This window comes from Crotalus tigris, unplaced genomic scaffold (assembly GCF_016545835.1).
Source record: "Crotalus tigris isolate CLP2741 ecotype Arizona unplaced genomic scaffold, ASM1654583v1 scf7180000017592.2434428, whole genome shotgun sequence".
In the NCBI taxonomy this organism is placed as follows: Eukaryota; Metazoa; Chordata; class Lepidosauria; order Squamata; family Viperidae; genus Crotalus; species Crotalus tigris.
In genome coordinates this window covers 1,107,830-1,130,456 of record NW_024096498.1, presented here as the reverse complement: position 1 = coordinate 1,130,456, position 22,627 = coordinate 1,107,830, and the positions used below count along the sequence as shown (strand labels likewise).

Below are 22,627 nucleotides of genomic sequence, written 5' to 3'. Positions count from 1 at the left end.
TGGTACTTCTTGCTAAATGAATTAAAAGTGATTTCAATAAAGAAGGAGGAATTTCAACAATTAAGAATGCCATTAATTTGAACATTAACAACCTACTTTTAACACTAAATCCCCTTATTGTATAGTTATTCTGACTGTACCCATTTTCAGCATGTTGGATGTGACAATATTTTGGGATCTGATGCTAAAGAAGACAGGTGTCGGGTATGTGGTGGTGATGGGAGTACATGTGAAGCTATTGAAGGTTTTTTCAATGATACACTGCCGAGAGGGGGTGAGTCTCAAAGCTTATACTATTATTATTATTGTGGTTATACTATTATTATTGCGGTTGATTGTACAGTCAACCATATGCTTAAAATGGATTTGTGATTTTCATTCCATCTATTGAGTCCTTTCCAAGAACCTGGGATAGGCAGATATTGTTGTTTGATGGTGTTAAGGTATTGTCACAGGATCTAAGCTGTATTACTATTATTTGACAACTATTTAAAAATAGATTAGGCAATAGCCACCTGGATGCTGCCATTTTACTCTTGTACACTCTTTCCAGAGTACTTATTAGATATATTTCCTTATATCAATCCCAGATCCATTATCTATTGTTCTCTGATGAACTGTAAAATTATAGTGAAATAGCTACTCGTCATACAACTGAAAGCAAATATGTAAAGTGTTTTTTTTTTCTGTTTCTTACATTTCCATCATTGTAATGGAACAATGGGTCTCTGTGTCTTGATTGCAATAAGAAATAACACTAAGATCTTTTGAATTCTTGCTATCTAATTGCATTTGTTATAAACTATTGCTTTTATCAGTGAAACAATTGCCCTGATTACTTTATAGGCTACATGGAAGTGGTTCAAATTCCTAAAGGTTCTGTTCACATCGAAATCAAAGAAGTGGCAGTGTCAAAAAACTACATTGGTAAGTTAATGATCTCATGATTACAAAATCTGATAAATGTTGCTGAGTTCAAAGAACTTTCAGATAGATTCCATATAATAGCATTGCACTGGCTGCACTGACTTTGGGGAGGGGAATGATCCTTCAAGTCACAGTTGTCACCTGGCAACTGCCTATACTAGTCCCTGCCCTGTTATTGGCAAGGAATTTTTTGTAAGTGGTTTGACATTTCCACAGGGCTCATAGAGAGAGACTAACCCAATGCTGTCCACTTAACACTCTCCTGGTTTTTAGCCTGATGCCTTAACTGCTACACCAAACTGGTTTAATATATATGTGACTGGGGTCTTTTGATATTGTTTTAAGAAACACTATGAAAACCTGATTGAGACACATTATGGGAGACAGGAGCTAACATTCTTCCTGCTGTGGCTCTGATAATATTTACATTGAAAGCTGGTACTGTATTAAACTTGGAAGATAACTTCCATTAGTATCACAGTAAAGGGGAAGGAACTTCTCTATGTCCACTTTCATCTCTATGTCTACTTTCTCAGTCCAAATTATATACTTCCTAGCTGAAGACAAAAACTATATACATAAAATATATACATATATACATAAAATACATACATACACTATGTTTTATTTATAAAATTTCTAACTAGTCTTTTATTAAAAAACAAACTACAGCAGATCCTTTAACTTGCATTTGTTTCCATCATTATAGCAGAAATAGAATCAAATAGGGAGTGGCCTAAATGATGAAACATGCATTACAATATCTTAATACAAATGTCATTTATGTATTTAGTCAGATGATTGTGTTTGTCTGATGATATATGCAAATATGTTACTGCTTTGGAATCACTGCCATTTGCCACATTGATATAAATTAATTATGAATCTCTTTCCTTGTCAAATGTTTCCTCTTTGTAGGAATGACATAATGATTTCTCTGAAGCACTTTGTCAGTGTTTTAAAACTGAGACTAGTAATGCTAGCAAAGCTAGAGAAAATTTGTATTTGTTTCTTGCTTCCAGAAATTTCTGGAACAGTTAGTATTTCAATTAATTTATTTCTACTGCTTTCAGATAGTAAACATATAAGTAGATTTGATGTTGACTGGAAAATTCTAGAAGCTGAAGTCCACACATCTTAGAGTTCCTCAGGTTGAGAAACGCTGGTCTATGACCTTGTTTGGTTTATTAGGAGTAAGAAAGTATATACTGCAGATAGAAGTTCTGTTTAAGCACTTCCACCTGGTTTCTGATGTTAGTTAAAGTTACTGAAGAATTCAGAAACTAAAATTTCTATCTATGATTTCTCAAACATAGTATCTAACTTGCTATACATAATTTTCCCATAAGCTGGAATCATAAAGCCAAGAATAAATGTTTAATTCTTGTTTGAAGAGGAAAATAACAAGTTCAGTACAGGCATTTTATTTCATATCCAATAATAAATGTGACAGATGATAAACCTTCTTAACTTATTACTGGAAGAAAAAAAAGAAAAAATTTTCTGAGCAGATTTGCTATCCCTTCTTTCCTTCCTTTTGAAATATTGCTCGCATACAAATACCCACCACAAAGTATTCTTGCCAAGCTCTAGAAGATCATATTACACACATAGTAATGTAGTTGTTTATTAATTAGCACCACGTAACATGGTAACACTCTTGAGGAATGTTTATTATTTTAGTCTATAGCTATTTTGTTATAGAATGGAAACTGAAACAAACAAAATATTAGAAAATCCACTCTAATTTGAAAACTAAAGTTGCAGTTGGATTATGACAAAATAATAGCTAAAAACAAGTAAGATTTATTTGAAAAATAAATGTATACCATTGTACCATATATATTTAGCCAAGAATTAATCACACTAAACATACACTTCTGAGAAAGCGTGCATTGCGTTCTGCGTTGTGAAATATTTTGAGCAAATTAAAACTAACATTGGTACAGCTCATTTGTAAACTTGATTCTGGATTTAAAACAATTAAATGTATCAATTTATGCTGATTGTAAACTACTTTTCAAATTTTATTTTCCCTTTGAACTAATTATTTTTAGTATATATGTTAAATATAAGGATTTAAAAGCCTTTATTTTGAATCATTTATTGGTCAAATCTTTTCCAGTGTCAGAAGGCAGTTGTTCATTAAAAAAGCACTGAAATGGGGAGCAGGCAGTCGTCCCTTCCTCACCCATATGATTTGAATATTTTGCATTATAAAAACTAGAACTAGTTAGCTGATTAAAGCATATTTTGTCCACTCTTAAGATATTTAGTAATTAAAATTACAATATTGATTAATTTACAAATTTAATTCAACTTTTAAAATATTGCAATAGCAGAAAACTTAGTATTAAGCTTGAAACACTTCCAGAATGATCAAAACATTCTGCTTAGATATATTTCGGTTTGGAGAAGATGGATAGATTATATGCAGAATAAATATGAGACTAAAAAGTATTATCTAGCTTATGAGTAAATTTCAGATTATTACTAATAGTTTAATATGATAGAATTTATATTACTCTTAGTTTTATGGTTTAATTATATTATTTTTGTATTTAATTTGTTAATATTTACTTTGAAAAGGAGTTAAAGTATGTTATGGATTTGACTGTTTGTATAGTTAGGTAATGTTAGTTAGATTATGATTGTTTATTTGTAACCCTGTAATCAGCTCTGGGAAGTGGGGGAGGTGGGAGGGGTGGGAGGGATTTGGGATATATATTGTACAAAATCTTTAAAACTTTTAATAATAATAAAAAAACCATTCTGCTTAAAGCAAAATGAACTGTTTCAAATGGAGTTGTTTTGAATTTTAAGCAATTTAAATTTAGGATCTTTTGTATACTACTCTTGGTTCCTCCATCAGACCCCTTAAGTGAAGCCATTGGTTTCCATTGTAGAGGATTTTTCTATATTTTGAACAACATTAATAATGTATATCCATTTTCCATCTAGGCCACAGAAAGCAAGCATGTTTTAGGAAATTATGGTTCCTATGATATAACTTCCACTTTTCTTCATATTGCTTTGATATTTAATGAATGTTCTTATACATTCTAAATGATTTCTATCTTCATACCATTTAAACTTTTTTTAAGCTTTGAAAACTGAGGAGGATGATTATTATATTAATGGAGCCTGGACTATTGATTGGCCTAGAAAATTTGATGTTGCTGGAACAGCTTTCCATTACAAAAGACCAGCTGATGAAGCAGAATCTTTGGAAGCTTTGGGTCCTACTTCAGAAAACCTTATAGTTATGGTAAAGTATGAATTATTTCATTTTATTGATTATCTAAGAGATAATCTAGTTTTCTGTATTATTCATGAGCCTCTTTTCTATGTTACCCAGATACTCCTTCAGAAAATATCATTTGTATTATAATCATTGTTCCACCTCCAGCCCTGTGTCCTACCTTTGCACCTCGCAGACCATTTGCACATTCTCCTGTGCCTGGCAGCAGTCACTTAAGGCCTCACCACATCGTACTGGCCACCGGCACACCATTCCTCACCCAGCAAAATCTACCCCTGACCTCGCCAGACCTTACTTGCTGGCCTGCTTGCAAGCCACCTGAACTCACTTAATGACTTCTAATCTTAGCTTAACAACAGCAATGAGAACTCTCAGGATAGCTGTCACTCAGCAATGCAGTCACATGATGTTGTGCCCAAAGACTCATTGCTTAGCAACATAAATTCTGGTTCCAGTTACCCTTATTAACTAAGGACTGCCTACATGCTTTATCAATTATGATTCAATTCTCTTTTTAAACCTACTATATTTCTATGGTAACATAAGTAGTTATTCATTTCATCTCAAATATTTTCAGATTTATATGTTATTCAGAATATTGCTGGAATATTATTATTTTTATTTGTCAAGTTTAGGTACTGTGTAATAAACATGTATTTATATACTAGCTGTTTCTTTTTCTGTCAGTCTTTAGAGCAGTTGTGTCCAACCCATGGCATGTGGGCCACATGCAGCTCTGGACAGCTAATAATGTAGCTTCACAAGATTGTACACTTTTAAAATTATTATGTGATTTTTATAAGTAATATCATTTGTTATATTTTATATGCAGCCCAAGATAATTCCTCTTCACTCAGTGCAGCCCAGGCAAGCCAAAAGGTTGGACACCTATGCTTTAGAAGTTATGACAAATGCCCCATTGGATGGGAGCACTCCAACATTTAAATTTGAAACAACTAAAGTAAATTATCTTAAATTTTAGAAACATCTGTACCAATGTTCAAAGTTTTTCTCAAAAATCAAACTCAAAGTAACTAATTGTTAATATACAGTATTAATATACCAAAGTGTTTTAATGATAAAACCAGTTATTTTCAACTGCAGATTTTACTACAGGAGCAAAATCTGGGGATAAGGTATAAATTCAATGTTCCCATCTCTCGTACTGGCAGTGGTGACAATGAAGTTGGCTTCACATGGAATCACCTCCCTTGGTCAGAGTGCTCTGCTACTTGTGCTGGAGGTAAGTTAGCTTCTAACCATATTGAAAGTTAAGCTAAATAGAAATATCTGAAATGTTTATAATATAATAAAAGGAAACATATGTTGTTTATGTTAATAGAAACATTACTGTTAACAAAAAGTTACTACCCACATTCTTTGGAGAGGGGCACAATTTTAATTTCTTTGTTCACCAAAAATGATAAATAAGCCCATCCTAATATACTATTATTATACCATAAAATCAACCCACTAATACACCATCAAGTAAAATTGTATAGTTTTTAGCTATCAATATGTATTGGAGTTAGCCAGTTCATAAGTGGCTTGTCTGTACTAATAAAGGAGAATATTTGTAGCTCAAGGTTGAAATGACAGGTCCTTGGTGTTTTCTGACTTTGGTTGTTCTTGCAGACATTTCATTACCCAAACTAGGTAACATCATCAATGTTAGTAAGGAATGGGGTTTGCTCTCAGTTTATATTCTAGTGGCTTACCTTTGGGTGGTCTTAGAGGTTCTCTGGTTGGACTGTTTATTGTTGGCTTGTTTGGCAGTTCCTTGATTGGGGTATTGTTTACTTGATTGTTGGTCTGATGTTAATCTTTGAGTTAATCTATGCTCATCTGGGTACTGATTGCTGGTAGGGAGGTGTTTCGTCTTTTTGTTCCCTTTTTGGCTTGTTTTTTTGCATATTGTTTATGTCTATGTGTCTATTGATGGCTAATTTGTCGGAGTACCAGGCTTCTAGAAATTCCCTAAGCATTTTTGGACTTGGCTTGGTCTAGGATGGTCACAGTTTCCCAAGTGAAGCTATGGCTAAGTCTGTCCATATGTTGTGAAATCAAAGAGTTTTCATTGTGTTTTCTGAATGCTAGTTGGTGTTCATTGATGCATTCTGCCAGTCTTCTGCCTGTTTGTCCTATGTAGTGGCTGTCAGCCACTTTTTACATTAATCTTGTGAAAAATGTCTTAATTTGGCATATGTACCAGCATAATAGAATGTATTTATGTCATCTTCTTAATACCTTTTTAATGGAAATAGAAATATAAATTAAAAATCAAGTTCCCTCTAGGGTTTAACAATTCCCCTGATTACTATCTCTTTTTAATATACTTTCACTTCAAAAAGCTGCTTCTCTCAGCTTTTTTCAAACCAGACAAGAGAAAATAGATATTTAAGGGAACAGACTGCCAGTGAGAAATTGGGAGAGCGAGGAATGAAAAAGGTCAACACCTGTTCCTTTAGTCCTTCCAATTATACCACCATGTGTTTGTGTCTATGCTATATTAAGAGTTGAAGAGATTAGTCTGTTGCCTGTAGCCATTTCCTTTAGTCCCTTCCAGTAACAATAACAATGTTCCTTCCTTGTTTTTTCTGTCAAGAATCACTAATTATTTCTTGATTTCTCCTTTTTCCTTATTTTTAATAAATATTTTTATCTAGATATTGTATTTTAAATTTATAAATTATATGATCTCTCCTGATAAGCTGAAGTGAAAAGCTATTTTAAATAAATAAATAAGGATTGGTGTCTAGTTCTTACTCCTCTATTTGTGTAGGTGTTAATAGCTATTGGTTTTCTATTAACTGTTATATATTTCTCTTTTTTTATTTTTCTGCCTTAAAATTGAACCATTTGTCATTCTGTTTGATGCAAGTATTTACATAAAAGGAAGACAAGGGTTTGGTTTTGTTTGTTTTTTCCTGTGGAAGTGTTGAGTATATAATTCCTGAAAACATGGTAATAGGATAACTCTGATGAAAGTAATGAAATGAAAAGGAGATGAAACTAATGAAAACAAGTCCTATATATACTTATTTCAGAATAAGAGCCACAAAGCTGATTAAAGCTTACTGTGGAGTGATCATACAGATGTTTCTTTCTACTTGAAACTAGCACTAAGAAATCTGTTGATTCATTTCCTTGTTACTTAAATGATTTCCTCTGTAGCTTCCATTCAGTCTGCATGAAAGAACTGGATTTAGAAGACCCATTGGATTAGGTAGAGCATCACCTTTGTATAATTACTTGGGAATAAGAGTAACTGAAGTCAGTGGCAGAAATTAGGTATATTAATATTAGCTTTGGAGCATTGTTCTGGTCAGTAGACAGAAAGATAGACAGACAGACAGACACACAGAGTATATACAGGGAATATGGTGATGCAGTGGCTTAATAACACTGGAATTGACAGGCAGAAATGGTCTGCCCTCTGGCAGTTCAAGCCCGGCTCCATGAGATTGATCTGCTTGATCCTTAGCTCCTGCCCACCCAGCATGCAATATTGTGAGCAGATCAATTTGTACCACTTCAGTGGGAAAAACATAGCTGCATTCCTGTGTGCAGAGAGTAGAAGCCAGTGCTGGATCAAGGCATCACAACACAAGGCAAGGTGAGGCAAGACTGAGAGGAGCCTGGAAGAGCCAGCAATCTGAGTACTGCTAGCTAATTGGAGTAAAGGTAGTTGGCCCCCTTCCTGCAAAAGGCACGCAAGTGCTGAACAGAATGAATTAGCAATCTAGGCTGTCAGGACTGCATTGTGTCTAGCATGTGTAGATTTCCCTAACATTGTATGCCATATGCTAAATAATAAACAGTATATACATTGCTTGGGGGATTGGTTTTAGTGTGAGTTGATAAAACTAGATTGTCTTAAATTCAAGGGTAAATAGAGTAGCTTTGTTGTTGTTGTTAATTGCGAAGTCATGTCCGACCCATCGCGACCCCATGGACAACGTTCCTCCAGGTCTTCCTGTCCTCTACCATCTTCTGGAGTCCATTTAAATTCACACCTACTGCTTCAGTGACTCCATCCAGCCATCTCATTCTCTGTCATCCCCAAAATAGAGTAGCTATTATGCTGTTATTATCTAGGTTTGCGACTGAATAATTTTTCAGTTTCTCCTACAATATATATTAATGCAATTGATTCAGATTCTCTGTAATCTGCTTGTCTTTCTTCTTAATACTCTGCCACTTTGATATTAATTTGAGCAATCCTGTAATCTCTGTTTCCATTTCTGATAAACCTAAAGATATTTTGTTAACAATTTGCTCCTCAAATTTATCCTTTGTTAGCTTTATTGTAGTTATATAAAACAAAACATTGGCTTTAGATTAAAAGTATAAAATAGTTAGACATTTGCCTAACTACTACATGAGAGTAACTTTGGTGTAGTAGTTAAGGTACCAGATTAGAAATCAAGAGACCCATGTGTTCTAGTCCCATTTTAAGGCACAAAGCCAGCTGGGTGACCTTAGGCTAGTCACTTTCTCTTTGCTCTGGGAAGGAAGCAAAGATTTCAGAAGTAGTTTGCAACTAGTGATTGGTCCCCCCAAAACATTGTTCTTATGGAGAGAAAACAAGGAATTGACTGATATGATCTTTTTGCAGTGTTTTTCAATCTTAATAATTTTAAGATGTGTAGACTTCAACTCCCAAAATTGTCCAGACAACATGCTGTCTGGGGAAGTGAAATCCACACATCTTAAAATTGCCAAGATTGAGAAAAGTATTTTAACCCACAAATCAAAATTAAATATAAATTGGATAAATAAAAGATGTGAAAATATTATCTCTAATTGAACAATTTGTGATGCATGATATTTTCAAAAATGACACCCCATGTGGGAACTGGAGCTATATATCCAGCCTCAATGACATATCTAAACTTTGGGGTTGAGTGTCTTGTTAACTGTGTACCATCACATATTTATTTGGTCTAGATTATACAAGTTTAGGGGTCCTTGAACTCTGGGTATGATATATTCCATTATTTTCTAAGAAAGGCAACAATTTAATTTAAAACTTATGTTCCATAATCTGATTTTATATTTCAGAAAGCCCAGCATATTTCTGATAGCAATGTAATAGCAATTATGTGATAAAAGTTTTATATGATAAAATCACAGGACTATGCAATGGAGTATTGAATCCCCCTCCTGCTTTATCATATATGCTTCTAATGCCTAAGTATGAAAATCAATTCCACCAGATGGACACTCTTTATGGTAGTGTGTTTGAGCTTAATTGTAAACACTTGACTTAGTTGCCAGACCAGGCATGGCATAATAAATTCGCCCAGATTGGTGGAATCTGCTGTGGGAAAAATGCTTTAGGTATTAAGTCTAATACTTCTGTGCTCAGCTATTAACCACTACCAAGATGGTGTCTATACCTAATACTTTCTTAAAGGCAGCAAAGCCACCACTAAACCATTTGTACTGATAACTTTAGCCTCAATATCATCAGTCCTATCAATAATGACTAATTCATTTTCAAGAATCTAAAGAAGGAATACCGGTATATTGCAGTAAAATATACAGTATTTGGTTTGCAATGATGAATCCCATGATAAAATCTAGCATTTATATTAAGGGTAAATCCCACTTGCTACCAATATCATAAAACTACTGATCATTGAAATTTTGAATTAATTGACCCTATATCCACTGCTACTGTTGCTGTCTCAGCTACTAAGTATTCTACTTGAAAAAACATTTACTACGTTGGGTTCTGTTTTGAAGGTATGGATTAAAGACATTATAATAATATCTAGTGCTTTATTCTATTGACCATTCTAATGGATGATACATTTTGGTTCCAAAATTGGTCTCCTTCTTACTGGTTATTTTAGTACTGGTGCAAAAGTCTAGATTCTGAGTTGTTTCACTGCTTGATATATGGCTCCCATTATTGATCTGGCTGCTTCTAAAATGACTGTTATTCTTGGAAACACCTCTGAGTCACTGTTATCAGTCATCGTCCCTTGAGCTTTAATGTTAGTTTTCATAGCAACACTCTACCCATTCATAGTCATCATCCAAAGAATGACTATGTCATACTGGACAAGAAGTACAACTCTTTTTAAGTGGCTGCCTTCCATAGTTGTGACTTCCATATTCAATTTTGCCTGACATCCTTGTGCTTTGTACTATTCAGACATCATTTCCCTATTAATTATTAGGAATTTTTCTACTATAGAAAAACTGTTCTAATCAAATCTGATCTTACTTAGCTTTTCAATATTGGCCAGCTAGATGCTGCCACCTGCTGTGATTATTGAAATAGTGGCAAATAATGTTAGGAAAAATAAGAATATTTAAAGTATTATCATCATGTAATTCACCTGGTGCAAATTATGCATTTATTTTTTTTAAGACACTCAAAAGAATTATCCCAAAACAAATTCATGAAGTTAATCTGATTTCTTATTATTTTAAACTGTTTTAGATATTAGAAGTAATACTAAGAAAATATTGGCACAATATTAAAAAAGGAATTAAGTTGTTATTATATATATTCATTATTGTTTGGCAGAGCAAAGACTGATAAACATTTTATCAAAAAAAATATTTCAGATTGTTCCGGTTCCATTCCCTATTAATTGATCTGATATATTGCATATATTTTTCATTTAAACTTAACTATTTTCAAAATACAATGGGACAACTGATACAATACTCACAAAGATAGATTTTGATATTTCTCAATCCAACCATTTAATTGACATTATTAGAAACTCAAGTTTTAAAACAAATGTTGTTTTAGTTTTTTTTTTAATTTTCTTTTGCAAAATGGAAACATCTCTGATATTGATTAAGAAATCATTGTCTCGGAAATGTACAATTCAACACAATGTACAAATACACATTGTGTTGAAGTGTGCTTTCATACAAATCATTGTAATTGTTGACAACTAGATTTGTTAAACAGTTAATCAAAATTATGTTTTTTCTGCTACTTTTAATGCTTTTATTTACCACATCAATTAAACAAAATGAAAAATAAAAAATAAAATTACTGACTAATGTGTTTTGATAGATAGTAGTAAGAATTAGATAACTGAAATCAACTTTTAAGTTGCAAAAAAAAACCTGTGGAAAGGAAGGTACAGAAGCTGTACCTCTATTGAATTTGCCATTTACTTCAATTGATAAAATAGGATAGGGCATCTCTAGAGCTGAATGCTGCTGACAACCATCTAGCAGTTGCTTGAAATCTTTCTCTTTTTATACCTTCAAGAAAGTAGTAAAATTATGAAGGCCAGAGAATCCAGGGTATATGACTTAACTGAGCTACAGGGTCACAGATTTGCTTGGTTTAAAATAAGGAAATAAAAAATAAAACTAATATTATTCCACTCCTTCCTAAGGTATGCAGAAACAAGAAACAGTATGCAAAAGGCTAGATGACAGTTCTCTAGTCCAGAACAATTACTGTGATCCTGATAGTAAACTACCAGAAAATCAAAGAGCCTGCAACACTGAGCCTTGTCCACCTGAGTAAGTACTTCTTTATTCTATGCTATGTTATTTATATCTCCAGACTGAAAGTATTGCATATCCAGCTAGATATGTATTTTCTTTACTAGCAACTTCTGTGAACCATTCTGGAACAGTAATATCCTTATCTAAATTCTATATGACACTGTTGCAGTATATAGCTTGTAGGATTATCTTTGAAGACCATTGAGAAAATCTTTCAACACCATTGGGAAAATTCAGTTAGGTAAAAAAAATACAATCAATTGCTATCCTGATCTTATTGATTCTGAAATGACTTCATGTATGTTTAGTTTATTTCCAGTCATTATTCAAGATACTATTGATTATCTTTAAACTTTTACATAGTTTGCACTTGGAGATACTGAATGAGTATTTGTTTTTCTAGAGGAATGTCTTCACACAAACATAATCTTCAAAAACCCTATATTGTGGGGTTTTTTTATAGTCATTGACATATAAATAACATATATATGAATAAACGTAAGCTCTGGTGACAATAGTGTACAAATACCAAAGAAAGAAATCTTTTTATAATAGTTTTAAAATATTAGAATAGACTAACTCTTATAAATATATCAACATTGAAAAATATTTTTATTTTTCTAAAAAGAGTTCAATTATTTCAATATCAAATTTAAAGAAAAAGAGATAAGCAGCATCCTTAATAAATGTTCAGTGTGTGTGTGTGTGTGTGTGTGTGTGTGTATATATCAATGGTGTCTATTTAAATTACTTAAGATTTGCAGATGATGTTATTTTCTTCTCTCAAGACCCAGAAGAGCTACAAAGACATGTACAAGTTGCAGGGATAATCATTTCATTTCTTGAACTAATAATTTTTTCTAATATTCTTCCTATAGATGGTTTATAGGTGATTGGTCAGAATGCAGTAAGACTTGTGATGGAGGAACGAGATCACGAACTGTTTTATGTATCAGGAAAATTGGACCTTCTGAAGAAGAAACGTTGGGGAGTACTCATTGTTTAACACATCACCCAGTTGAAAAAGAGTCCTGTAACAATCAATCTTGCCCCCCACAGTGGGTTCCTTTGGATTGGTCAGAAGTGAGTGATCTTGATAACTCCTTAAATAACCCCTTTACACATATCGGTACTGCGATAGGATATATTACAGTGTATCTGACTTGCTACTCTAACTTATTAAATGTGATATATTCCAGAATTATCAAATTTCTGTCTTCTGTAAATCATGCATGCAATATGCATGGTCTGGGATTGCACAACATGCTAGTGTAAAACTAAAATGGAACTACAGATATTTATTTATTTATTTATGAGACTTATATACCGCTTTAAGTGCAAGCACTCTCTAAGCGGTGTACACCAGTAAGCAATGTATATATATATTTACATTGCCCCCAACAATCTGGGTCCTCATTTTACCTACCTCGGAAGGATGGAAGGCTGAGTCAACCTTGAGCCGGTGAGATTTGAACCGCTGACCTGCTGAACACAGTCAGCTAAAGTGGCCTGCAGTACTGCACTCTAACTGCTGTGCCACTCTCGGCTCTTATGATAGTCCTTAAGTTACAACCATTCATTAAGCAACTGTTCAAATTTGCAATAGCATTGGAAAAAGTGACTTGCAACCAGTCCTTGCACTTATACCTGTCACAGCATCCCCATGAGATCAAAATTTGGATGCTTGGCCTGCGTTCATTTATGACAGTTGCAGCTTCCTGGAGTCAGTTCTGATAAGAAAAGTCAGTGGGGGAATCCAGATTCATTTAGTGACCCTGGAATTCACTTAACAACTGCAATAATTTGCTTAACAGCCATGGCAAAAAAATAATAAAATCAGGCATGACTCACTTAATAACTGCTTTGCCTATCAGCAGAATTTCTGGTCCTAACTGTGGTGGTAAATCAAGGACTTCCTATATGTAGTTTATAGCTGGCATTTTAAGGGAAGCTATATTAGCAATACTGTTTCAGCTATATTCCTTCAGTGCTTCAACCATATATTGAGAAGTTTGTTACTCCATACTGAAAAAACTGGATTCTGTAACCTGATAATACAAATTCTAAATTCAACACTACTCAATATTAATTCAAAAGAGCTGATTTGTGCACAATATTAAATACTACATTTAATGAATTTGAATTAATTTATATTTATTTAATTCCATATTATTTCTTAATTGAACATTTCTCTGGAAGCCTATAGTAACATTACACTTGTGTTAATAATTTATTTTGCAGTGTCTATTTAGCATAATTGAGTTAGAATTATGAGAATAGGAGGAACTGGGCATTAAAGTGCAAGAAAAAAATTATTCCTAACTAGTAATTTTTTCCTTATTTATTTGGAAATGAAACCCCATCTACCCCACTTATTTTATCCTTATTCAAACCTTTCCAAGTTTCTATCAGCAGACAGAATGATTAAGTTATGGTTTTAAAGAATACTTAAAATTCTAAACTCTCCATCTACAAAAACACAGAGATGACCAAAAATATTGGTACTCATCCAGTTGCCCCCCAAAATCCCAATTTATCATGAAACTGATGCAAAGAAATTCATCCACCATTCTTTATTCTTTAGTCCATAGAACAGACACTTTGTTTTACATGTATGATTTAACACATTCTTATAGATAATAAAACAAATGAAAATGGTATGCGTCAATCTAGATTTAAAGACTTAATTTTACCTATTAAATGACATATTTCAGTGTAGAGGTAAAGCTGAATAGAGTTGCTGATATGTTATTGTGCCCTACAAGTGATTTAACTACTTCATTTGACGTAGAACTTCTAAGATATTTTTCAATAGTTTATAGTAAATGTATCTGCAATTATGACATAATGTCCAAAGTTTGGATAATGAATACTTTTAATATGACAATTTTGTTTGCAGTCTTAAGAATATATACTTATATTTTCCTTTTTAATAGAGCTATGTTGTTAATGTTTTCAGCTTTTCACAATTTAAAGTATTTAATTCTAAAAATCATGTGTGTGTTTGGCTTATAGTGTACTCCAAAATGTGGACCTGGTTTTAAGCATCGTATTGTTCTCTGCAAAAGCAGTGATCTTTCAAAAACATTTCCAGTTGCACATTGCCAAGAAGAAAACAAGCCGCCTGTCCGCATGCGCTGCAGCTTGGGCAGGTGTCCTCCACCACGATGGGTTACAGGGGATTGGGGACAGGTAACATAGGCAAGCTTCTTGAGTGTCTAAAGTGGTACTGAAGTTCAAAGGACTAAATGTATGAGTCTGCTGCAACAATAGCTAACATACAACACTTATGAATAAATTTGCAGTAATATATATATTTGCAGTAATATATATATTACTGAAAAAAAAACTTGGGTGTGACTACACAGACCTCAGAAATGGATTTGAGAAGAAAAGTCTCCTGTTATTTCATATTGCCCTATTTTAGGCCCATCAAAGATATTCTTTGAGGCTTCCAAATGGTCACCATGTGAAATAAGTATATAATTGTTATTTGCAGATATCTTCACCTGATATCATAAGTATGGCTGCATGATACTATAACTTTATTCAGTCTTAATACTTTTTTTCTATAAAACACCATCTTCTTCAATCCATAGTACAATACATCTTTTTTGTTTGCAATGAGAAGAACATTTTGTAAATGTCCATTAAACTGTGCCCATGATGTATCTACTAACAAACAGCACATTTTTCATCTCATTTGCCTCTCTTATATCAACAAAATAAAGTAACAAAAGTGCATGACTCTGCTTTCAGTGACAGCTATTAGCTAGTATATAGTAAAAATATCTTTTTCAAAAAACAACTCTGCCTGTTAAATGGATACTTCCTTGTCAACCAGTAATGCAGGCGGCTCCATTCCACTGTTTCCATTAATTACCCTTTTCTATAAGAACAGTTGTGCTTGTCTACCATAGCTAGGCTTTTCAGCCTAGGTTTAATGAGTCTGCTAACTAGCCATTATTTTAAAAAAAGAAAGAAAAAAAGCACCATTTCTAACTGAAAGCTGCTTCTGGAAGAAACAGAATAATAAAAAGATGCTTAATATAGAAACAAAATACAGATGGTCCTCCCTTAACAACCACTTTTTCAGTAACCAAGTAGTACTTATGACTGGTCCTCAAAGTTCCGGCTATTGCAGCATCTCTATAGTCCCGTGATTGCAATCTGGTTATCCAGGGTGCGATTACAACGTTACATTGTCTAATGGTCATGTCGTCTCCATTTGTGACCTTCTTTGTTGGCTTCCTGCAAATCAAATCACTTGGGAAACCAGCAGATGATTGCAATGGCAGCTATGTGATGTCCTTGCTTAACAAAAGCATGGAATTCTCTTGATGGCAACCACAAGTATTAGAAGTGGTGGTGCTAAGCAGCGCAGTCCTGCAATATTATACATTATGGCAGCTTCATTTAGAAACAGAAATTTCAGTCCCAATTGCTCTTGTTAAATGAGGACCATCTGTATACTGCCTGATATATATTGTACAATATACTGTAGCGCTAATCAGACTTTTCTATCACTGTCCTATATAATGTTTCCACAAGCATTATAAGTAAGTTCAGGATCTTACTGCTTTTTTTAGTTACTAAGACTTTGACGTTTGTTCTCCCCCTCCCTCCTTTTCATTTTTTTCTGACATAGTGTTCTGCACAGTGTGGTCTTGGACAACAGATGAGAACTGTGCAATGCCTCTCATACACTGGGCAAGCCTCCAGTGATTGCCCTGATACTCTTCGACCTCCATCAATGCAGCAGTGTGAGAGCAAGTGTGACAGTACCCCTGTCTCTAATGCAGAAGGTAAAGTTGCTTTTACTAAAGTTAGCATTTTAAAATATTAATATAAATCATAATATTCAGGATGGATTTTAGCACTGAATACCTAGCATAGTGTCCATGGGTGGCCAAGAATTTTCTTTGATACTCATTGGAGTCCATGTTCCAGTTGTCTTAATTTCTTTTAAAGATTCTTTTAATTTAAGTCTAAACAATAGGGTAGTTTGAAACAAAGGAACTTAATCAGTTTCATCTTTGGCAACATTGGCTCATAAATGATCTGGCTATCTGAGAAGGACAATTCATCACATTTAACATCCGTTGTAATTCTTGTTAAACATTTAACTTGAAAATTAGAGCATTTTAATATTAGTGGTTAAGGGCCAGGCTAGAAATCAAAAGACTGTGAGTTCTGGTCTTTGGACCAATCACTATCAGCCCTAGGGAGCAGACAGTGGTTCCATTTCTGAAAATCTTGCCAAGAAAACAAGAGGGACTAGTCCAGTCAGTTGTTATAAGTCATTACTAACTCAAAGACACCAAAAACATCTGATGAGACCTTGGAGGCAGGCCCTTTTGGTGTCTGCCCAGCTTTTGGAGCAGCTAATCTGAGGTCTGGGATCCCTAACACTTTTAGCTTTCCAAAGGGCTTTGAAAACCTGGCTGTTCCTCCATGTATTGGATTAGGATGGGTGTTGTGAAGATGCTCTGGCATTTGTTTTTAATGTTATTTTATGGTTTGTTGTGAGCTGCCTAGAATCATTATATGAGATAGGTGGCTGTACAAGTACTCTAAACAAACATTTCTTTTGTTTTTTAAAGTGAGATATCAGTGTATTTGGTATAGCATATCATAAATTCCTAATACAGACATTCATAAAATAATGATAACCTTGCTGTTCTTTTTCTGTTTTTGAATAAGAGTGATTTTTTTTGTAGTTGCTTTGTCTTTTAAAATATTTCAGTAGCTGAAAATTGGTTTTTCAGATTTAAACATTTCACAGAAGTCAATTGAAGATCAGTTTGATCAGAAAAGGAATAGGTAATGTGTGGACTATGTTAGGAACATTCTTTCCATTCTAACAATGTATTCATATAAATGTTCTTCCATCTGCTTCAGACTGACTGTTGGTTATAATTAAATATAAGAAGACATTTCAGTCCACTTGCTAGCCAGAACAGTGTCTTCCCTCAGCTTTTTCTTTCCATATTGGTTTAAACCAAGACTGAAGAATATATTTACAACCAGATCCAAATCATTCACCCACCCTTAGCTATATCCTAACTTTAGCTTATTGGTTCCTTTTTCAGTATGCTGGTTCATTCATTTTCACGCACCTGCCCTACATTCTATGTCTTGTTATGACAGAACTAGGAACTGGCTTGATATATTTTGGCTGAGGTCCAACAAGCTATTTCTGGTGTGTTTTGATGTGCCGAGTTGAAAATAGGATGTTTTCTTCTTTTGAATGGCAGGTTTTGTCTGGTGGCATGAATCCAAAGCTGCTTTAATGATGACTACCTGTTCTTTAAATCTAGTTAGAGATTTATTTATTTAGTACCATAAGAGTGAATAAAGTGCTACAAAGAAACATAAATAAGAGTAAAGGCTGGTTCTTGCACAGAAGAACTTGCAGTCTGAACGTCATCAATAGGAGGGGAAAAGCAAAAAAAAAAAAAAAAAAGGCCTGAATGGAGCCAGTTTACAAAATATGAGTTTGGGCAAATACAGTTGTATATATATTTAGGCTTTGTTTCAGTCTGTTACAAAAATTGTGACCTTAAGCCATGTGAAAATATTCATTTTGGAATGGATTTTGAAGAAAATACTAAACTTTTGACCAAATTTATTCTCAATCAAAGTTTTTGAGGAAGCAATGTGTAGTGGTAGTAGGATAATTCTATTTCCCTATTCTATGTAAGAAGATCTTCCTAGTTGCAGAAATACTTTTTCTTTCCACACAACCCACAATCTTTCATTAAAGACTTAAGGCACTCTACAAGCAACTAGATAATTGATTGAGATCTACTCATTGTGATATTATGATTAATACTGCTGATTCTTTTCAGAATCATTAAAAGCTGAATATGTTGTTGGTTTTCCAACAATGATACTGAAGAGCACAATTTCATTTAGATTTGGAAAATATCTGAAAAACCAGATAAATCTTTTAAAAAGCTATAATTATATATAGGTAGTCCTCAACTTATGACCACAATTGAGCCCAAAATATATGTTGCTAAATGAAACATTTATTGATTGTTGCCCCATTTTATGACCTTGTTTGCCACAGTTTTTAAATGAATCACTGCAGTTGTTAAGGTTGTAACATGGTTGTTAAGTGAATCTGGCTTCTTCATTGAATTTGCTTGTCAGAAAGTTGCAAAAGGTGATCACATGACCCCAGGACACTGCAACTGTCATAAATAGGTGTCAATTGACAAGCTTCTAGATTTTCCTCACGTGACAATGAGAATGCTGCAACAGTTGTAAGTGTGAAAAATGGTCATAAGTCACTTTTTCAGTGCCATTGTAACTTCAAATGGTCACTAAATGAATGGTAAGTCGAGGACTACCTGTATATGAAAGCAGTGTCATTTTTTTTTAAAAAAAAGCAATAGATATACTTTGAAATATGTTTTTGGTAAGGCATCACATCCCTTTCTAAATGTGAACATTATTTTGTAGATGACAAGCTGTAGCAGAATAAGACTAAGAAGCATTTTATTCAATGCTATTTGTTTTTCATTATGCATGTTTTAAATTTATGTGACAATATAATCATTGTGTATCTCAAATAGAATGCAAAGATGTGAACAAAGTGGCTTATTGCCCACTGGTGCTGAAGTTCAAATTCTGCAGTCGAGCGTACTTCAGACAGATGTGCTGCAAGACTTGCCAAGGACATTGACCAGCAGAAATCGAAAGTGCCTTGTTGCTTCATTGTGCAAATGTGTCCATCTAAGATTTCTGCACCGTGCAACCAGTTAGATAGTCTACATTTATCACCCTGTGGAAAATATAACCACTGGTCAGCTCCAGCTGACAGAATTACAAAATTATTTTAACTTCTGTGAAGTGGGATTTATTCATCCAAAGTGCTGGACACAGTATAAGGAGGCAACGCCAAAATGGAAAACTATACCCAGCACATAGAGAACATATGTGTACTTTCAACTAAATCCTGTTTACCTCCTTGGACCATTAAGATAATTGTTATTATGGACCTAGAAGTGACACTGAATCCATTTGTATTTAATATTGTTAAAATGTAGTTGTTATGGTTTGGTCATCTATAGAAGTAAAGAAGAATTTTAAAAACTCTGTCATAGCTTATAATTAATAATTATTTTATCTTACTATATAGCACCACAACTTATCGTAAAGAAGTGGGCTTGGGAATATTATTTTAGAAGCAATTATAAATCCAAAGTAAAACAAATGTATTTTCCTTTGTTTCATCTAATTTTTTAAAGGATAATCCATATTTCCAGAGGACTGCAGTGAGCCATATATAAAGCTATTAAAAATGCATCAGGTATTACCTGATTGCATCAAACAATAAATATGTGCTGCAGGTTTATAGCTATCTTGCCATTTTACAAATAAATTGGGATTTTTACTAAAGGGAATGTATTCATACTCCAGTTGTGAAGAACATATTTACTATTTCAGTACTTATGTAGAGACTGCTTAAAACAAACCTTCTCAAATTCACAACTTCTCCCTTCAATTACAGAAAGGCATCTCTGTGGCAACTAATTACTATGTAATTATCAATGATGAACTGGCTGTATAGTGGAGAATGGTCTCTTCTAATAATCATGCTGAAAGTCTTCTGGGTGTTCATTTCCTTCCTCACTGAAACAATAGAAGAATGTTTTATGAGAGAATGCGAGGAAGAGAAAATATGAGTTTTCTCACTTTTGGACAGTTACAAAATAAACAATCAAAAAGTACGTAACTGATAAGAAATATTTCAAGTTGAAGTACCATAACTCTTATAGTCACTATATCAATCTAATAATATTCTGAAATGTACTTAAATGTGAAGCCAAGCTCCTTGGATAAAACAGTTCCAAAATCCATTGTGAGTTAAGCCTGAAGGCCATACTTCCCCCACTCCTAGTCCCTTCTTTGTCAATCAGACAACAAAGAGATAAGGAAAGTGGGTACTTGTTTATATTATTATAATTGTACTTGAACACTTGCAGTTTGCAGCAGGTCCTTGATGAATGTGCTTTTGTGTCCAATTTGCCTCCTTTGTTGTAGTGCAATTGAGATGATGATGTGAACAACAACAACACCTTGTATTAATACTAGAAGTTAAGTGGCACTTTTATAAAATAATATTCTTAATGAGACAAATTTTTTAACATGTTATGGTATCTAAATGTGTCAATATATTTAACGAACTGCAGTAAGCCAAATGTGTTGAATGATACTTAACTAATGTGAATTAACAGGAAATAGAGAGAGACTTGTGTTATGGAGAAATATTGACAATCCTTCTGTAGGGTTTTCTGTAGACCATAACCATCAAACTCCTGTCAGATGCTACCTCTTGACAGTCATCTCCACATACATGTGAGCAGTAGAATTCCTTTTTAGTATCTAGCCTTACCCGGAGCCATTACTGCTCAGTTGCAATTTACACAACTGTTAGTGGAATGAATGCTGAGGAAGGAAAACTATACACATTTAGAATTTAACATGTAGGCAAGAGAGCAACATAATTAGTGGGTGAATTACTTTGTATATTTGTTCATTAAGAAAATATATTGGTGCTAATATGCCTTGATTATGCAAAGGTACAATAGAAGAGATAGCTGTCATGAGGATATTTTCTAGGCAAAATACCACAGTGTAACACCCTCTGGTTCCTCTTAAACATCAATATATTTATTACTTAATGTGACTTTTCAATTAGCAAGAAATGATGGAATTTATTCTTACCTCATTTAGGACATTGCCTTTGCAAAGACTGCTTTCACAAGCATATTTTGCTCTTTCATTGGTGCTAGATGACCAGGGAATCCAGTGTTTACTTTGAAGCATAAAAAGAGCAATGAGTTGGAATTTAAGAAACCCTTTCCTTGGAGCAATGTTGACTTGCATTGCTAAAAGGAAAAAAAAACACAGAATGTATTTGAATTATGAATGGACCAATATGTAATGCCCCACCCCATTAAAATTCTGAATAAAAATTAATCATTTGTTCTGACAGCACAGGACATTGCAGCTGCTACACTATAGCCATTTATGTAATTATGATGAAATAGACCAAGTATTATATTCATAAATAATGACAATATGATGTTTGTATAGGCTGCACCAAGATGGGAAGATTAACAGTTCTAGAGCAGATATTAAACAAATGCGCTGTTGGTTTTTCCATTGAGCAGTGCCACCAATTAAAACTATCAAACTTACAGTTCAGTCAAAGTATACATCCAAGTTTTTTTTTTAGAAGGGTTCATTGATGCTATGGATAACAAAAGTTTCCTTAACTGTTCAGAATGAAAATGAATTCTTTTATTGTGATTATTTGCTTCTTATTTTATATTCAGTATTATGTGGTACACTGTTACATTGTTATAATTGTTTTTGCTTTTGTAAATTATATGCTAATTTATTTCCATGTTGTCTAACACATGTTCTTACATGTCATGCATTCTGCTGCTTGTAACACTTAATGCAGTAAAATTCCACACCAGGCACAGATTTGTTTTTAACACAGATAATTTAGTAAAATAAAAAATGCAGCTTTTAAGAATGAGCCTTATGGTAACAATCTGTTCACTGTGCAAGAATTTTGCAAGCACAAATATTTACATTGTTTAAAGCACTTCTGAAAGTATATTTACATTTTAGTTAAAGATACATCAAGTGATGTTTCTATGCTGTCTCAATACTTGGCTATGATCGCCTTTGGGTGTGATATGGAAATGCAATACAATAGACTAAACTACCACCCATTGCTCCTTCCAAACTATTGTTTCAAAAAGACTACCATGTAGATTATAGCTAATTCATATTAGCAACATTTTCTGGATTGCGATCACCATGCTTTCAGGAGGTTTTGTTTCTTGGTTTGGTTAGTTATTTAGCAATCTAAAACTGTTCCTGAGCCTCAGTAACTTTAAGATGTGTGGACTTCAA

The 22,627-nt window shown here is 33.7% G+C and overlaps 1 protein-coding gene across 4 annotated transcripts in view; it reads left to right on the top strand.

Moving 5' to 3' along the window:
- ADAMTS6 (ADAM metallopeptidase with thrombospondin type 1 motif 6) overlaps positions 1 to 22,244 on the top strand; it is a 128,272-nt gene extending 106,028 nt beyond the window's left edge. For all 4 annotated transcript variants that reach the window (XM_039364932.1, XM_039364922.1, XM_039364907.1 and 1 more), the window contains 9 exons: positions 151 to 274; positions 847 to 927; positions 4,032 to 4,195; positions 5,294 to 5,432; positions 11,569 to 11,698; positions 12,562 to 12,766; positions 14,699 to 14,875; positions 16,332 to 16,488; positions 19,267 to 22,244. In XM_039364932.1, coding sequence (XP_039220866.1) covers positions 151 to 274; positions 847 to 927; positions 4,032 to 4,195; positions 5,294 to 5,432; positions 11,569 to 11,698; positions 12,562 to 12,766; positions 14,699 to 14,875; positions 16,332 to 16,488; positions 19,267 to 19,376 — 1,287 coding nt within the window. In that variant the 3' untranslated portion in view covers positions 19,377 to 22,244. The remainder of the gene's footprint in view (positions 1 to 150; positions 275 to 846; positions 928 to 4,031; positions 4,196 to 5,293; positions 5,433 to 11,568; positions 11,699 to 12,561; positions 12,767 to 14,698; positions 14,876 to 16,331; positions 16,489 to 19,266) is intronic.
- Positions 22,245 to 22,627: the final 383 nt, after the last annotated feature.